Source organism: Danio aesculapii, chromosome 20, assembly GCF_903798145.1.
Source record: "Danio aesculapii chromosome 20, fDanAes4.1, whole genome shotgun sequence".
Classification (NCBI taxonomy): domain Eukaryota; kingdom Metazoa; phylum Chordata; class Actinopteri; order Cypriniformes; family Danionidae; genus Danio; species Danio aesculapii.
In genome coordinates this window covers 24,913,955-24,931,954 of record NC_079454.1, presented here as the reverse complement: position 1 = coordinate 24,931,954, position 18,000 = coordinate 24,913,955, and the positions used below count along the sequence as shown (strand labels likewise).

The window sequence follows — 18,000 nt, the reverse complement described above, 5'->3', positions numbered from 1 at the left end:
TTAACTCATGCAGTTTAATTATTAAAATAATAAATTATTACAATAAAAAAATAAACAACTACATTTATAACAGTGGAACCAATGCTGAATACACTAGTCAAGCAGAATCTGCCTTTCCCTTTATTTGCTCACTGATGTCTCTGCGTTGTCTTCTGTCCATGTGTACTTTTAAGAAAAAAATCATTTTAAAACACTTAACAGAAATATTTCAAATCAGCTAGTTTTTTTGAAGCTTAGCAATTAGACAAACAAAATGTTACGTTCAATTGGGAAGGTGGGCCAAATCAAAGATTACCATGGGCCAAATTAGCCCACAGGCCCTAGTTTGGGCATCTCTGATTTAAATAATCAGTCCAGGAGGTCGTGCTGATCGACAGCAGTATTAGTCCAAAGGCGTTAAAAGCATTTCAAAGCTGTCCGAATGTGACCATCCGGAAGTTTGAAGCATCCTCCTTACGCATACATGCAAAGCCTAATGGGTAATTTTGCATTCTAAGAAAAAGGTCTATAAACTATGAGAACTTGATGAAGATAATATTTAAAAAAGCCTGCTAATAAAATAACAACCAAAGTCATTTAAAAGTTTTGAGTGTGGTGAAGCTTTACTATAATTTCGATTTCAGCTAAAAGGTTGTCCAAAACAGTTTCCAGTAATAAATCAAGAGTTTGGAAAAGGTTTTGTGAATTTGATATGCTGAAGAATCAACATTTTTAATGTCATTTATTAACTTGGATTGGTCCACCTAAAATATAATTATTATATTTATAATTAAACCATTATATTTAAAAATATGTTTAATAAATAATATCAATTTACATGCAATTTTATCATACAATTTTATTTTTGGCTGAGCAAATTTCTGAATCTTAACTTTTTTTTTTTTTTAAACAAATGTTTAATTAAAACAAATGTTTTAATACAAACAATATAAACATCAGCACTACTATGCATAGAAATGCTAATTATCTATAAATGTGTTTCTGTGCATAAATTTGTTGCATAAATGCATTAAACAAAACATAATGAATTGCACACAACTGAACTTTCAGCATTAATTTATCAGCTGAATGTTCTTATTGCACTAATATTAGAATTCAGATGAATCTAAAGTACGTATGTGTTAAATATACTGCACATGTTGTTTTTGGGGATGTTTTTGTACCTCTCACACACGATTGGCCGTCCGTCATGCTGCATGGAGAGCAGGGAGGAGCACGGCTGTCGAGGAGGCGGGGCAATGGGGGCAGTGTTGTCTTGTGGGCTGCTCCTGTGCATCACTGCATCTGTGTTTGATGAAGAGGAGGACACCGAGAGTTCTGAATCCATGGGACAGGCCCCAATGCGTCCGTTGTGTCCTGCTGAACCAGACAGAGCCATTTCTGGACCCACTGCTCCATGGGGAAACTCCATGCCAACAGATTGCTCTGCCTCCAGTGTAGGGGAGGATGGAGGAGATGGGCGGAGCTTCTTTTTATTGGACAGCAGTTTCAGCAGGCCTTTCTTCTCTCTCTGAAATCACACATTTGCAAAATGATGTAAATTATGCAGTTCAGTGCAAATGTGGAGATACCCACGGATGTAAATATCAGCACAGGATGTGTGAAGATTATCAGCTCTCAATGAAAAGTGTCAACAATGGATATTAATGAATTTAAGCTGTGGATCTGACACAAATAAGTGTTAGACACAAATTCCATTCATTAAAAACAAAATCCATCCTTTCGTGATTAACTGATTCAAAAATAGAGACAACGTTGAAGTTGTTCCACAGCAGAAGCCATCGTGGTGTTTCATATTGTCATACCAGCTAACATGACCATAGGGTATATGCCGAGCTAGTGTGTTTCCTATACTGATAAACTTATGGTGACCTGTTATTGTGAGTTTTTTCCAATTTTATAAGGTTCCTTTTACAGCATTGATGTTGTAATGTAATTCAAATACAATCAGTTAAACAGACTCTGGCATTCATTTAGTTGCTCAAGCGTAAAACGAGACAAAAAGCCGTTTACTCGCACACGCCCGTCAGAATCGGCAGGCTAGCGCAGAAGCTCCATTGAATATACTGGTGTAAAATAAATGCTCATATTATAGACATGGTAGGGAAAATGTTATTTAATGCAGTGCTTCTTGTACAATCTGAGACCCACTTTATATCGGATATCACTTAGCCAGTGGAGATAGCTGATTTTTAAAGAAAACAGACCTTAAACGCGCCGATTTTGCATTGGCATACAATTCACCGGAAATGATTAACCCAGGTTACTGGCAAATTAAAAGTCCCATTAGCATTCGGCATGAACCCCATTGTAAATCATTTAAATGTAACACCTCTGCTTAGATATTTAAGGCTCTGTCATTTAATCTATAGTCAACATGTCAGAAACATAAATACACCAGGCATAGTTTTTCCTGCTAACATCATCTGACATCATAAAATCAGAAATGTGATTTGCTCTAAAATAACAGTAGCATTAAAGAACTAGAAGTCTAGTGAGTCAGATGACTTGGTGAGTCAAAACCATGACTTTCTTCTTTTCTATTAGGAAAGACTTTCATGATTTTATTTAAATTAAATTAAAAAAAGACATTATTTTAAAAATGCTCAATAAATTTATTTTCCATCCTGCAATTTTATGAAATATCTCCAAAATTATCATTCAAATGTGAATTCTGTCAGATGTTTATTTCAACAAAAAGCATGTTTATATTTTTGTGTGTGACCCAGCTCATTAACTCCTCTCACTCTCATTTCCTGTTGATTATTTAATCCGAATTGAAAAAATCTATTACCATAGCACTACTACACTAATTATTACAACTTATTTGTGTTGATTTAAAAATATAGTGAATAAAAATAATTGTATTTATAAAAGTGGAAAATAGTACAACCTTTACTGAGGTGATTGAATAGTAACAACATATATTTACAGTGCTCAGCATATATAAGTACACCCCTCACAAATCTCTCTTTTAAATTCATATTTTTAATAGGAAGCTATACAATATTATATTTGTGCATTTACATTAGATTAGTCAGTACTGAAGCCAAATCTGGAGCTCATCTAACAAAATAACTTATGATAACGGTCCAAAAACTATTACAAGCAAATTTATATGGTATAGAAAAATATGAAATACAAATTCTAAAAAAGATGAAAAATCAAGCGAAGCAAAAAAAATAAAAAATGTAGTTCACATTATGTAGTTTTTGTTTTTACATTTTGATTAGATTTTTTTTTACTTTTTTTGCAATATTTAGCTTGAATTTAATTGCATTCTCTTTCAATTTCTAAATATGTTTGGTGACTAAAATTTTATTTTTAAAAAATTGTATCTGTTAAATAAATCTATTTTGTTTAAATGTACCAAAATACATTGCCTGTATTCACTGAGAAATGGATAAAAATATTTATTTTCAAAATGTACTCAATTATGCTGAGCACTGTAAATATAATGTTATTACTACTGAATCACTTCTGACTGAAAATTGGCCATTTTTACAGCCGATAAAAACATAAGTACAGCCTGGTACAAAAGATGGCTTTCATAGCCATGATTAACCTTCATGACAACTGTGAGGGGGGTGAATTTTTTTATAACTCATCCGTTTCGTTTTGTTAAGTTATATTAAATCTGCATAATTAAGGGCGTGGCCACTTGAGTGACAGCTAGGTCTCGCTGCTCGCCGTCTCGTCACCTCAGCTGATTACGGCTAATTAGCCGATGCACTCGGCATATACATCGTATTTTTGTTTTGGTTAATGTTTCTTTACACAGTCAATTGCCTTTTGGGATTATTTCCTACAATTATCAGATGATATGGCATGCTGTGTGCACTTAATTGTGCTCACAAACCATTCACGTGGCCTCCGTGTAAAAATGGCCAATTTCCCATTGCGGCCAGAAATGACCTGGACTTCCTGAAGCCAGCCCCCCCAAGGCGAGTCGATGAATTGCAGTTTTAGTTACTTCTGTATTGGCTTCCGGAGGGAGAGCGGGAGGTTGTCGCTTGGTTGATTGCCCTAAGAGTCTAGTGGGATCCAAAAACAACACTGATGATCTGGGTTCAATATTTAATTTAAATGCTTTAATGGCGATCACCTAGAAATGAAAGACATATCATTGTTTGCTCTTTGTTACAATATCATTGTTTTTTCCTTGTTATAATAGGACCCAAATGAAAGTTATAAAAGGTTTGCTATGCTTTTTGTAATGTATTTCATAAATAGATATTTTACAAGACCAGCAACGAGATGATCCCAAGGTTTCCATAGCCGACCAGGCCGTATTCTGAGCAGCTGCTGTGGTGGTCATGGAGGAGTGGAGAGCATGAGACTGTTCCCTGTTCACGATTCCTGTGAGGTCTAGTTTCCAGCCTCTGGCGCCTTGACTGCAGCTCTGCACAAGACGTTTGGCCAGAGGAGAAATGGTCGAGCCCAACTGAGCCTGGTTTGTCTCGAGATTTTTAAATTCTTTTTTCCTTTAATTCAAGTTTTTTCCTCGCCACTGGCTTGCATGGTTCAGGATCTGTAGAGCTGCCCATCGATGGATTTGCTCTTCAGTGTTTGGACTCTCAGTAGTGATTATTAAACCACACTGAACTGAGCTCAACTGAACTGAACTTAAACTCTGAAAACTGAACTACACTGTTTTAATTTACTATGATCTTTTATGTGAAGCTGCTTTGACACAATCTACATTTTGAGACATGTTTTAGAGTTGGGTTGGTTTTGTTTGAATACATTTTGAGAAATGTCGGTGTGTTGTTTTTGTTTAATGTTTTGTATTGGTCAGAGATGACCATTGTGTTTGAGGATTTGCTGTTTTTTTTCGTTACTTGGTTTGTCTTTAATTTGTATTTTATTTAAGATATTCAAGAAGGTTTTGTTTGTTTGGTTTTATTTATTTGTAAGATAATATTTAGTACAATGACATCTTTTGTTTTATTTTTGACCGGTAAAATAATTCAAGAAATGTTTGTTTAGATTAGCTTTGATTGTTTGATATACAGTTGAAGTCAGAATTATAAGCCCCCCCCCCCCCCTTTTTTTTCCCCCCCCTTTTTTAAATATTTACCTAATTATGTTTAACAGAGCAAGGACATTTTCACAGTATGTCTGATAATATTTTTTTTTCTGGAGAAAGTCTTATTTGTTTTATTTCAGCTAGAATAAAAGCAGCTTTAAATATTTTAAAAAACATTTTAAGGTCAAAATTATTAGCCCCTTTAAACTATATATTTTTTTCAATAGTCAGCAGAACAAACCATCGTTATACAATAACTTGCCTAATCACCATAACCTGCCTAGTTAACCTAATTAACCTAGTTAAGCCTTTAAATGTCACTTTAAGCTGTATAGAAGTGTCTTGAAAAACATCTAGTCAAATATTATTTACTGTCATTATGGCAAAAATAAAATGAATCAATGAATTATTAAAACTAATATGTTTAGAAATGTGTTGAAAAAAATCTTCTCTCCGTTAAACAAAAATTGGGGAAAAAAATAAACAGAGGGGCTAATAATTCTGACTTCAACTGTATATATTTAAGCACCAGTAAGCATAGTAAACAAATGTGACTTTTAGTAGGTAAGATACCAAAACACAATTATAGTTATTATGTTTTTGCTATTTATGTACAATTTTCCATAATTCCTCTTCTTTCATCCCAGCCAATCCAACACACACACACACCAGAATGAGACTCCAGAGAGAGTGTGTCTGTGGGAAAAGTGAATTGTGAAGATGTGTTAGTCAGCTATATTGTGCATGTATTCAGAATCTCCCAAAGTGAACAACACTCAAAGTTGTGTCCTCTGGGCTCACAGAACACTCTGAATCCTAAAAAAATGATGATGTCAGCTCTCTATCAGCAGGCATAACCATCCAGCTCAGCAAATAAGGTAAAACTGAGAGAACTTCTAACTGCAGCACATTAAAACAATACAGATGGGAGGCAAAAAGAAAAGCAGGAAACCATTAAAAAGCTGTAGATGCCATAAGACCTACATTGTCAGCTAAAGCTTTAGTTCAGGGGTCTCACCTTGCAGTCTTTATCCAGCCTACAGGCCACACCATGATTGGACGCTGCCCCAAGAGGTTTAGTGTTGCCGGGGTTCACAGGTAAAGCCACCACTGGAACGGGTCTCATAGCATCAGTGTCTAAAGAAGCAGCGCTAACATTAGGAGGGGTCAATGATGCAGCAGCGCAGCCCAAAGCCACCCCGACCCTAGTGGAGGAGCAGGAGTTCAGGACAGGTGACGCCTGGAGAACCACAGCTGTGCTAGGAAGGTAAGCTACAGGATTGTGGGATTGAATGGGTGTCACTGCTGCTGTCGGCCGGTCCTGACTATGACTCACAGCTGGTGGAGGGGGAAAAGGGGAACAAAAGAATGATTACTTATGATTGAGTTTAAAATGTAGGTTTGAGAAATATACTCATACTAAAATGCTTTTATAGTTGTACGTTGCATTCGCTTTAAAATTAATTTTAAAAAGTAAAGGGATAGTTCACTCAGAAACGTAAATTATGTCATCATCTACCAATCTGGGGTGCGTTTCCCAAAACCATCGTTAGTTCCTGGCTGTGTTCTATTCCCACATATTCCCCCTATGTCCTATTCATTTAGAACATTCTAATGTTCAAAGTTGGAATTATTAAAAATAAAAAAGCATTAAAGTCATCTCAAACTATTTTTACAGTTCAATTTTAGCGATCTTCATGTTTACAATTGTGCTCTCTTCGCAGTGCACTTTGAAAACATTGAGGTCATTTTGAACACAGCCTCATGACGAAAGCTATAGGTGACCTATTATTTAAAAGCGGAATTTATGCTGCGTCTCCAAAGCTTGTGAAAAGCATACGTTAATTCTTGTAATTTATAGTAGGTTATATATTAAGTATCTGTACTGTATATGACATGGGCCTGCTGGTTAGAACTCTCTGCTGTGGTTTACATGTGTCAAATTGTAAAAGTAGACTTCTAAAAAATAAAAAAAGAAACAATATCCTACTTAATAATAATAATAACAACAACAATCATCATCATCATCATCATCAATATTATTTATAGTATTATTAAATTTGGATTTTTTAAATTTCCTAATAAATAAAAAATATTAAATTTCATTTTATAATAAATAGCCTAGGGCGTTTTACATTGTAACTAACGTGGTTCAAGCGATGGATCTGCGACAGAGAAACTAGAGGTTTGGGCAAAACTCGTCACTACATCGTTCTTTTCCCAAACGATGCATCATACTATGATAGTTCAGCCGCGAGTTACGTCGTTGTTTGGAAAACGCACCCCTGTTTGCTACAAGCCTGTTCAAGATTTTAGGATATTTTGAAAAATTCTAGTAACTAAACCACTGTAGGTCCTCATTGATGTCAGTAATATTTTATTTTACTATAGAAGGTTACTAACTAGTCTTTAATTAGCTTTTGTTTTTGTTCATCGGAAACAAAAAACATACAGGCTTGAAACTTGAGTGAGAAAATGCACTTTAATATTTAAATATATTTAACATTTTATTAGTAATTTGGTGCACTCTTATTATTAATATTATTATTAATATAAGTTATTAATTTAAGTTATTATTATATTATTTTTACTATTTACTAAAGAAATTATATTAAAATAGCATAAGGTTTTATTTGCTGCAGTCTACTATAGGAATTAATTTGTTAAAATTAGTTAACAAGTTAGTAAACAATTAAAATGATTTCTAAAACATTTATTAGTATTAGTATTTAGTCACTAAAACAATAATAAAAAAACTTGTATTATTAAATAAACTTAAGGTAACATGAACTGAAAATCAACACTTTTGTTTTTAATTAATGTTAAAAAAAATTATATATACTTTTGTCAAGTTAGCAAGTAATATTATTAGGCATGAATGTAGATAAACTAAAACTAAATCAATAAATATATAAATGTTATATATTTTAATATTTTTTATATTTATTTTAATATTTTAATATTTTTAACTAATTCATATTCGGAACTATTTATACCTCAAAGACCCCAAAGATGTAGTATTAAAATATCATTTAAAACTGAATGTGCCATTCATTATAACGTGTGTATAACTCTACCTGTTCTGACTGCATTGCGTGCCTGGTTGACAGTCATCTGTGACGTCACGTGCATGAGCACTTTGGGGTGCTGACCGGTGGGCAGATGTGCAGCTGTCACCACAGCAGCAGGCAGCGGGCAGGATGGGATGGTGTTTGGGCAGACCGGAAGAGGTTTGCTGAGGTCCACACTCCCCAAAGCAGAGGAGGGGCTGACGATGGTGACGCCACGTCCAGCCTGAGAGCAAAGAGTCAGGGGGACTTTAGGTTGACTGCTGCCAGAAACAGTCCTGCAGGAGAAGAAAAGAGAAAAGTGTGAGGATCAGGACTGCTGCTCAGTTCAGATCTTCTCTTCAGACTTCCACTATTACAACACATTGTGAAAATGATTTGATTTGAAAGATGATTTACTCCCCCTGTTCTAAACTTAGCTTTGTTGAACACAAAAACATGCATTTTGAAGAAAAATAGTTGGGAACCAGATCTTCGAAAGCCAAAAATTGTGAACTTCGAAAGACAAAACATTTGGATACCAAAAAAAGTCGACAAAATATTTTTTTATTGTGATCAAAGAGAAACACGGAAAGAATTAACGCATCCAACTAGTTTATTTCCTTTGTATCTTATGTCTGATAATAAAAAATTATGTTCATGGAGCAATGACAAAGACTCTTTAAACTGTTATTCTTTTGTCTTATAATTTCCTCCAACTGTATAAGTCTATGTGGGTGTTAAAGGGTACTACATACTGTATATTGCTTCATATTTGCATCATATAAACTACTCAATAAAAATAACTGTTCAGATTAAAATTAAATTATGGGATACGTCTTAATGTAATAAATGGATATGTCTGTAATTCTACAATTTGCCACAAGGGAGTGCTGAATTCAATGAAATGTAACTGGGCGCAAAAGAAGAGTTGCAAAACTGCCCATCATAAAAACAAGTTTTCCCCTACATTAAAGTTTTTTTAAACTGCTTATCAACATGATGATTGATAAATTCCATTAAAAAGCACACCTTTTATTATACATTTTAACAACCCTATGTGTGAACACAACCAGCTCAGGTTAATTGCAAGTGGAGACTTTGTATGTGGTTTGGGTTGCCTGAAGGAAATCCATCACTGGAAAACCAAAGCATAATCTAATCTTTCCTCAATTCATAGCGTGTGTGTGAGTGATAACATGTACTAGTGTGTGTGTGTTTGTCATACCTGCTGACAGGACTCATGTAGTTACCAGGAAACACTCCGATCTTGCCGGTGTGCATGGATGTTCCTTTAAACCAGCCGTCCTGACAGCGCTCCAGCACCAGAAACATCTCACCCTTTCTCAGCTCCAACTCATCTTCCTTACGGGGTGAGTACGGAAACATCGCCACATACCTGAAAGAAAAATAACAGGTAATATTTAAAAAAATAAATAAATACCACACACAGACACCTACAGTTGAAGTCAGAATTATTAGCCCCCCTTTGATTTTTTTTCTTTTCTTTTTTTTAAATATTTCCCAAATGATGTTAAACAGAGCAAGGACATTTTCACAGTATGTCTGATAATATTTTTTTCTTCTGGAGAAAGTCTTATTTGTTTTATTTCAGCTACAATAAAAGCAGTTTTTTATTTTTTTTAAAACATTTTAAGGTCAAAAGTATTAACCTCTTTAAGCTATATATTTTTTCAATAGTCTACAGAACAAACCATCTTTATTTAATAACTTGCCTAATTACCCTAACCTGCCTAGTTAACCTAATTAACATAGTTAAGCCTTTAAATGTCACTTTAAGCTGTATAGAAGTGTCTTGAAAAATATCTAGTCAAATATTATTTACTGTCATCATGGCAAAAATAAAAGAAATCAGTTATTAGAGATGAGTTATTAAAACTATTATGATAAGAAATGTGTTGAAAATTTCGTTAAACAGAAACTGGGGGAAAAAAATAAACAGGGGGGCTAATAATTATGACTTCAACTGTATATATTCATTTGAATTAAAAGTTTAGTTTATTAAAGAGTATTATTATAGAAATTTAAGAATTAGAAGAAAGCTTACATTCTGCTTTAGCTTACATAGTGGCTTATGTTTTGACATATTTAGTTTTGATATTAACTATAAAAAAATAACTAAAAATAAAAACATTTTTACTTTTGATATTAAAACCCTGAGCTCAGGTTCATTTCTTTTCTAAATACATTATTTTCGGTAATACCATTAAGAGCAAGAATGAATTAGATAGTTTTGAAACAACTTTACATCATTACAAAATGTAAGAACTTAAATGCTGTTTATTCAAATGTTTGACTACGAAAAAAACACAGATCCCTCTTTTTTATTGTACTATAATTTTCAAACTAAACAAAAACAAAAAACAAAACAAAACTAAAAAAAAAAAAAAAAAAAAAAAATCCAAGCAGCAGAACTTTAATGATAATAATGTTCCTTGAGTAGTAAACCAACATATTAGATTGATTTCTGAATGACAATGTGCCAAGAAAGATGCAATGTAAAGAGTAATGATGCTGAAAGCCTTACTATCATAGGAATTAATAAATACATTTTATAAATACATTTAAATGCCACAATAAGAATAAAATAGAAGTTTGAAATACAATTCAATTCAATTTGATGATTTTAAATAAGGAACATTTGAAGTAAATTTACTTTATATGCAGTACTGCCAATCAACACGGGCTGGCACTGTTTCCTCATAGTTATCATAATCATAAAATGTAGTATATTAATATAATTTCCAAGGCATATATAATTTGCCAAGCTTTTAAAAACTTGTAAACAGGAACGCCATGAACAACAGGCATAAAAATTCTCCTGTCAGGCCACAATGAGCGAAGCCAACAGAAATCAGGTGTGTTTAGTATTGTGTTTAGTTCATCTGAAGAGAAAGGGTGAAAGGTGAGGGGGTCAGGGCTCAGGTTAACTCCCCAGTGACAATCATACTCCCTTTAGACGTGACCTCTGACCCCTCACCTGTGTGTTCAGTCACGGTCAGCTTGCATTGGCTAACAGCAGAGAGGTGAAAGGACTCTCTCATACTCTCTTCAACAGCATGCATCTGTAAATTGATTTAAAGTGTGTATATTTAATGTTGCACTCACACTGTGGGTCTCTGACGGCCACTCTGGTCGCTCGCGGCGGGTGATGGCCTTTGGCCAGCGTTCAAGGCGGCAGCGCCAACAACTGAGGACTGAGACTGAGGTGGAGGAGGAGGTGGAGGAGGAAGAGCATCCTGAAACAATCAAACACTAATTAGTTTTACAACACTAGTAGAATTATGCATGTAACAGTACATTACTTCTTGTTTTGAATCCATTCATTCAATTTCCTTGGGCTAAGTGCCTTTGTTCATCCATGTGTATCTGTCTGCGGACTGTAAGATGGGGCATGAGTTAGATAAGTTAGAGGCGTAGCTTGCAGTTATTGACATCCGATTGAACCATGCGAGATGTCATAACAAGATGTTGTTGGCAAGATGGTGGAAATACTAACCAGAGAACATTTATTATTAAATGTGTTCATAATTTTCTCCAAATTTATCCACAACCAATTCATTTGATATATTATTATATTCATTCATTTAGCAACTCCACCATGCAAATCCACTCTGTGACTTCTTCATCTGTTTTGCCATAAAGATGAGCCTATTTGGCATTTCCCAGTGGTTGCAAATAACAGTACAATGGCGAGTATGTCAAGTATGAAAGTCTCTGCAACTCGCAGCTGTACGTTAAAAACTGTGATGGTTGGGTTTAGGGTTAGGGGAAGGTATAGACGTTAATAACTGTGATGGTTGGGTTAAGTGTTGGGGAAGGTATAGACGTTAATAACTGTGATGGTTGGGTTTAGGGTTGGGGAAGGTATAGACGTTAATAACTGTGATGGTTGGGTTTAGGGTTAGGGGAAGGTATAGACGTTAATAATTGTGATGGTTGGGTTTAGGGTTGGGGAAGGTATAGACGTTAATAATTGTGATGGTTGGGTTTAGGGTTAGGGGAAGGTATAGACGTTAATAACTGTGATGGTTGGGTTAAGGGTTGGGGAAGGTATAGACGTTAATAACTGTGATAGTTAGGTTTAGGGTTGGGGAAGGTATAGACTTCAATAACTGTGATGGTTGGGTTAAGGGTTGGGGAAGGTATAGACGTTAATAACTGTGATAGTTGGGTTAAGGGTTGGGGAAGGTATAGACGTTAATAATTGTGATGGTTGGGTTTAGGGTTAGGGGAAGGTATAGACGTTAATAACTGTGATGGTTGGGTTAAGGGTTGGGGAAGGTATAGACGTTAATAACTGTGATGGTTGGGTTAAGGGTTGGGGAAGGTATAGACGTTAATAACTGTGATAGTTGGGTTAAGGGTTGGGGAAGGTATAGACTTCAATAACTGTGATGGTTGGGTTAAGGGTTGGGGTAGTTGTAGACATTAATAACTATGATAATTGGGTTTAGGTTTAGGGAAGGTGTAGACATAATGATGATGGTTAGGATAAGGGTACGTATAGACTTTAATAACTGTTTGGGTTTAGGTGTGGAGTAGGTGTAGTAGAAGTTAATATGTACAGCGCCATCTTGCTGAGAACATAGTTTTGACATGGCTCCATAACTTCAAGTTACGCCTCTAACGTACTACAAGTTACGCCCCTAAGGCCCCTTTATGTTACGCCCCTGTCTTGCAGTCCGCAGACAGACCCTACTCTATTCATCAGGGGTCGCCACAGCGGAATGAACCGCCAACTCATCCATCATATGTTTTAGACAGCAGATGCTCTTCCAGCTGCAACCCAGTACTGGGAAACACCCATACACACATAGACTACGGCCAATTTAGTTTATTCAATTCTCCTGTACTGCATGTCTTTGGACTGTGGGGGAAACCGGAGCATCTGGAGGAAACTCACATGAAAACGGGGAGAACATGCAAACTCCACACAGAAATGCCAACTGACCAGTCGGGACTTGAACCAGCGACCTACTTGCTGTGAGGCGACAGTGCGAACCACTGAGCCACCGTGTCGCCTCTTGTTTTGAATTTTATTGTTAATACATATACTATCTATTCACATATATGCATCTCAAAATGTACAGTGGAAATCAAAATTAGAGAATGAGCTACAATTTCCTTAAATTTCTTTGCTGAAGCGCAAAACAGAAAACTGGACCAAAGTTAATTTAATTCAATCAGGCCTGATGGAAAACTTTGATGGTTGTCATATTAAGGAAAGACTGAATGAGGCAGTGAACTGGGGAGGAGGAGGTGTCTTTTTAGTTGTTCAGGCTACAGTCTAATTTTGGATTTTGGTTTAAGTGCCTTGGTTATTTTGTCAAACACTTTACTACAATTGTACAGTCACAATTAAAACTTCTTCAGATTTTGAATAAGATTACAATATGTATTAAAAAAAGATCAAGTGTGTATAAATAATTCTCTAATTTTGATCTCCACTGTATATGTGGCAGAATATTATGTCAGAGCGATCTCAATCTAAGTTTAGACAATGCCATAAAGCCCTAATCCCACTGCCTGTGACTGTCCAGCTTGTGTGCTGCTTGCTAACAAGCGGGTCTTTTGGCTGTGGCAGGTGTTGTGATTGGTGGATATCCAGCCTGGCTACATGTCTGGCTGAAGAAGGATAAATCGCTTCCATATGGACCAACGCACACATCTGCACACAGACTTTATGAGCCCAGTGGCACCACTATGAAAACAATTCTTGTTTTGTTGCTTCAAGCCACGTTTTCCCGTTTATTTCAAGTTCTCCTACAAGGCTAATGCTTTTTGACTATCGTATTTCATTAATTAATTGGTCTCGTTTAAATTGCTTAATTTACTGCATTTAAAAAACTAAAAGAGCTGTTGCTTTTAAATCCTGCAAACAAGATCAGAGGGAAACCGATGCACGCTAAGGCTACCTTTACAAAAACAATGCATTGAAAACAAAAGGAAACCGTACCCACACACATCAATCTCAGAGAGCCATTAGTGTCCAGCCTGAGGCCCACACAACTCCCTCAAATGATGTGTGTGTTTGTGTTGAGGGAGATGAAGGGCTATCAGATGGCAAACTGTCCTCGTTTAGTGTTGTGATTTGAGTGTGTGTGTGTGTGTGTGTGTGTGTGTGTGTGTGTGTGTGTATATATTGGTGTACATGCAAAGGTATATTCGAATAAGAGGTTCTGCTTTGGTTATGTGAGTGTGTTTGTGTTTCCATCCTGCTCAAAAGGTTATTTTTTAAATAAATTAAAACTTTCAGCCGAATGTTACAAAAAAATCTATTTCAAATAAATGCTGTTCTTATAAACTTTTCATTCAGCAAATGATGCAAAAAATTCAGCTGTCATAACAGAAAAATTACACTTTCCTTCAGCGATTCCACTTAATCAGAGGTCGCCAGAAAACTGCCAGAAAAATTACAATTAAAGGAGCAGTAGGTGTCTTCAGAAACCTTTTTTGTTGTGCTGGTTGAAAGTTTCTTCACATTCCAATAGTAATGATTAAAGTAAATAATCTAAATGTATTTTTATATTCTGGGTAAATATTGTTGGGCCAATAATTGCCATAATTTTGATAAGTAGCCCAAACTGTCAACAAATGTAGATTTGTACAACTGCGCACCTCTGCTCACGCAGATCCACCAATGTGCGTTCACTCGGGTGTGACAGCGGTAAAACAACTGCTGAATCAATACTTTTTAAAATCCTGAATCAATATTGGAGTTACTTTGTAACGCTGGAGGAAGGACCACACCATGGCTGAAGTATTTATTTTAGAGAGGTAATGTTCTGTTTTAAAACTGTCACACAAAGCTTATGTCGATTTTGTTATTACGAATGGGTTATATGCACAGAAGTGTTGTTCAGCCATTGAAATCTTCCGGCGAACGATTGATGTGACTAATTTCTATTTCATAGGGTTCGTTTTACAGCATCGATAATGTAGATTTTTATTCAGTTTAACAACAAAACATCAGTAAATAGCGCTAGCCTGCTTTACTGAGCTAAAGTTGGTTTTATATTCACATTGTTTCATTTTTGAACAGACAACCTGTGACGTGCTCCCTATATTGTCTACTTTGAATATTCGGTCTGAAATAGCATGTAAGTATGGCTTCGTAATAAGTGTATTTCCTGCACGCTGTTGGCCAACCACCAAGCACACAGTAGTGGCTTTAGGACAAAACCTGCGAGAGAGTGAGACCAGCTATCCTTGCATGCATGAAATACTGCACATTATGACAAGTTTTGCTTGCTACACAACTGAAAATGTACTAAATATAATACAGTTTTCATTCAGGAATCATACAGGAATTGTAGTATTATAAAGTACTACAAGGTTTTCTAACTGGTGAATGACAATCTAGTTGGCCTCTGCCATCTTTAAAGTGTGCGTTCGCAATTTCAGGAGGCGTAGTTTCGGATGGCAGGGGCATCAAAATAAAAAATAAATAGAAATGTTAAAAGTTACCATGTCCTACTATAATCTCTCAATAATTACCTCAGTGTTCAAATATGGACCATAAACAATATGTGCGTACACACACATGAATGCACTTGCACACACATGTTATAAATGTGTGTGTATTTGTCTGTGTATATCAGTGGTCACCAAACTTGTTCCTGGAGGGCCGGTGTCCTGCAGATTTTAGCTCCAACCCTAATCAAACACACCTGAACAAGCTAATCAAGGTGTTACTAGTTATACTTGAAACACCCAGGCAGGTGTGTTGAGGCAAGTTGGAGCTAAACCCTGCAGGGACACTGGCCCTCCAGGACCGAGATTGGTGACCCCTGGTGTATATTAACAAACAGTTTTACGGGGGTTCAAGATTTATGGATATTTATTTTTATTCTTTTAAATTGCATTATGAGACTTTGATTTCAACTTTTGAAGTTATTGCAAATATTCCCCACCCAAGACCCCTCCGTTCTCTGTTTCGTTCTCTTTTTGACCGCAAGTATCTTGTGTGAACTCCCTGAGGACTTCTGATGTCTGAATGTGTCTGGTATGAACAAGTGTAATTATACAGGACTCCTGGAGAGTGACAAATCGATTTCAAAAACATCTAATTTCGCACGTCCCAAGTTTTTACCCACAGGACTTGAGAACAGATCGACTGTGTCCATATTGTGAACAGAAACCTTTCCACAAGTAATCAAAACTTTGTAAAACGTGATTGATTTTAAAGCTGACATAAAAAAAGAGCTGTCAAATCACAGGTTATCAATCAAAAGACACATTTTTAAAATGGCAAATATGGGACACTTTTATGGCTTGCCTAAAATTTCAGTGTTGAATAATAAGAGTTGCATGCGAGTACGGATGAACACACTCAAAAAAAGGATTATATTGCAGCTTGTTCAAACTACTTATTTAAAATGAGTTGAAACATAATTTTTAATTTTTTTTGGACTACTAATTTTGTTCAATCCACTTAAATTTGTAAAAATGATTTGAATCGGTTTGTGTTGGGACAACATGAAGGAATTTGTGCTTTTACGAGAGGTTTTTCTCATTGAATACTTGCTTCTCAGAAATAAATCCAAATGAAGTTTGAAATCTGTACTTGTGAACCAACTGCACTTGAAAACAAAAGTTTTTTGGTTATGTAATCTGCATGAAATGAACACGAGGTACAGTCTGTCCTGTCAAACACACATCACATGACAGCAACTACTCAGTCGCTGTTATTTCTGGAGGAGATTCACCATCAAGACCAAGTTATGGATTACTTCAGAAGACCAGCGTGATCAGATGATCATTATCCAGAGGATAAACACTACCATAAATGAGGTTGGTGACGTGATCTCGTTCCTTTCAAGTGCACATGCGCATTCCCTTGGGCACCCTGAAAATTTGCAGATTATCTTTGATTGGAATGTTTAGAAATGAAACAGTTGTTGCTTAATTTTATAGTAATTCCAAATTTGTAATGTAATCATAAGCTCGGAAAACAGTTTTGGAGAGTTTGATGTTTCCCCATTCAGACAGTCTGCCCGAGCTACTGCCTGAGAAGCGAAGTCTGAAATGACTTGCCTTAAAGAGACATTGGTTTCATAGAATTGTGCATTATTCATTGCAATATTACTGTAGTAAGCATACTGAATATGTGAAACAAAATAAAAAAAAACTTCAGATAAAGCGTTCCCAAAATAGTTAATTAATATGGCTGCATGCAAGTGATGAATTGACAAAACCATTTAATATACACATAACAGAAGATAGAGAGAGAGAGAGAGTTTTAATTTTATTGCCATTTTAGCTTCTATGGCTATGTCATGGCAAACAATAAAAATAGATCAATTTTACCAGGTTTTATAAATACCAATTTTCTATAATTATAAAAATATTCTAACAAATAAAGAAAATCAACAGCAATAAATAATATACAAGGTAAAATACATATATAATAATGATAATATATAAGATAAAAATCTAAAACAGTTTTTTAAGGTTTCCTTTTGATAAAAATTGTACAATTTTAGATGGATTACATAACAGAAGAAAGTGATATGTTTTAACCTAGTCAGTCAATGCAAAAAAAAAAATAATAATAATAATAATAAAACAAAAAAAGTTAATCTCTGTATTAAATGACCTCTACGAAATTATTCAACTTTGCTATCCAAAAATAGAAAAGAAAAAAAATATTGAACAACAACAATCAATAATCTTTCAAATTCAACAGTTCAAAACTGACCATAACCATTGTATGAATTTATATTCATGTACTTGTGCATTTATATTATTTAGGGTTGCCAGTAGCTCATCATTTATGGGTGTATTTCACTTCATTTCAACTATCATGGCATTTTAATCTCAGCTCCGACCAATTTTATCGACATTTTAGTAGTTTCAACCTATATATTGTTTTGGCATGTAAACAGATAGTTTCAAAAA

At 35.3% G+C, this 18,000-nt stretch overlaps 1 protein-coding gene across 1 annotated transcript in view; it reads right to left on the bottom strand.

The window, feature by feature from the left end:
- sh3rf1 (SH3 domain containing ring finger 1) overlaps positions 1–18,000 on the bottom strand; it is a 99,727-nt gene that overhangs the window by 3,282 nt on the left and 78,445 nt on the right. The window contains exons 7-11 of the mRNA XM_056481169.1: positions 11,206–11,336; positions 9,305–9,475; positions 8,107–8,375; positions 6,048–6,367; positions 1,164–1,510 (exon numbers count right to left, since the gene is read on the bottom strand). Coding sequence (XP_056337144.1) covers positions 1,164–1,510; positions 6,048–6,367; positions 8,107–8,375; positions 9,305–9,475; positions 11,206–11,336 — 1,238 coding nt within the window. The remainder of the gene's footprint in view (positions 1–1,163; positions 1,511–6,047; positions 6,368–8,106; positions 8,376–9,304; positions 9,476–11,205; positions 11,337–18,000) is intronic.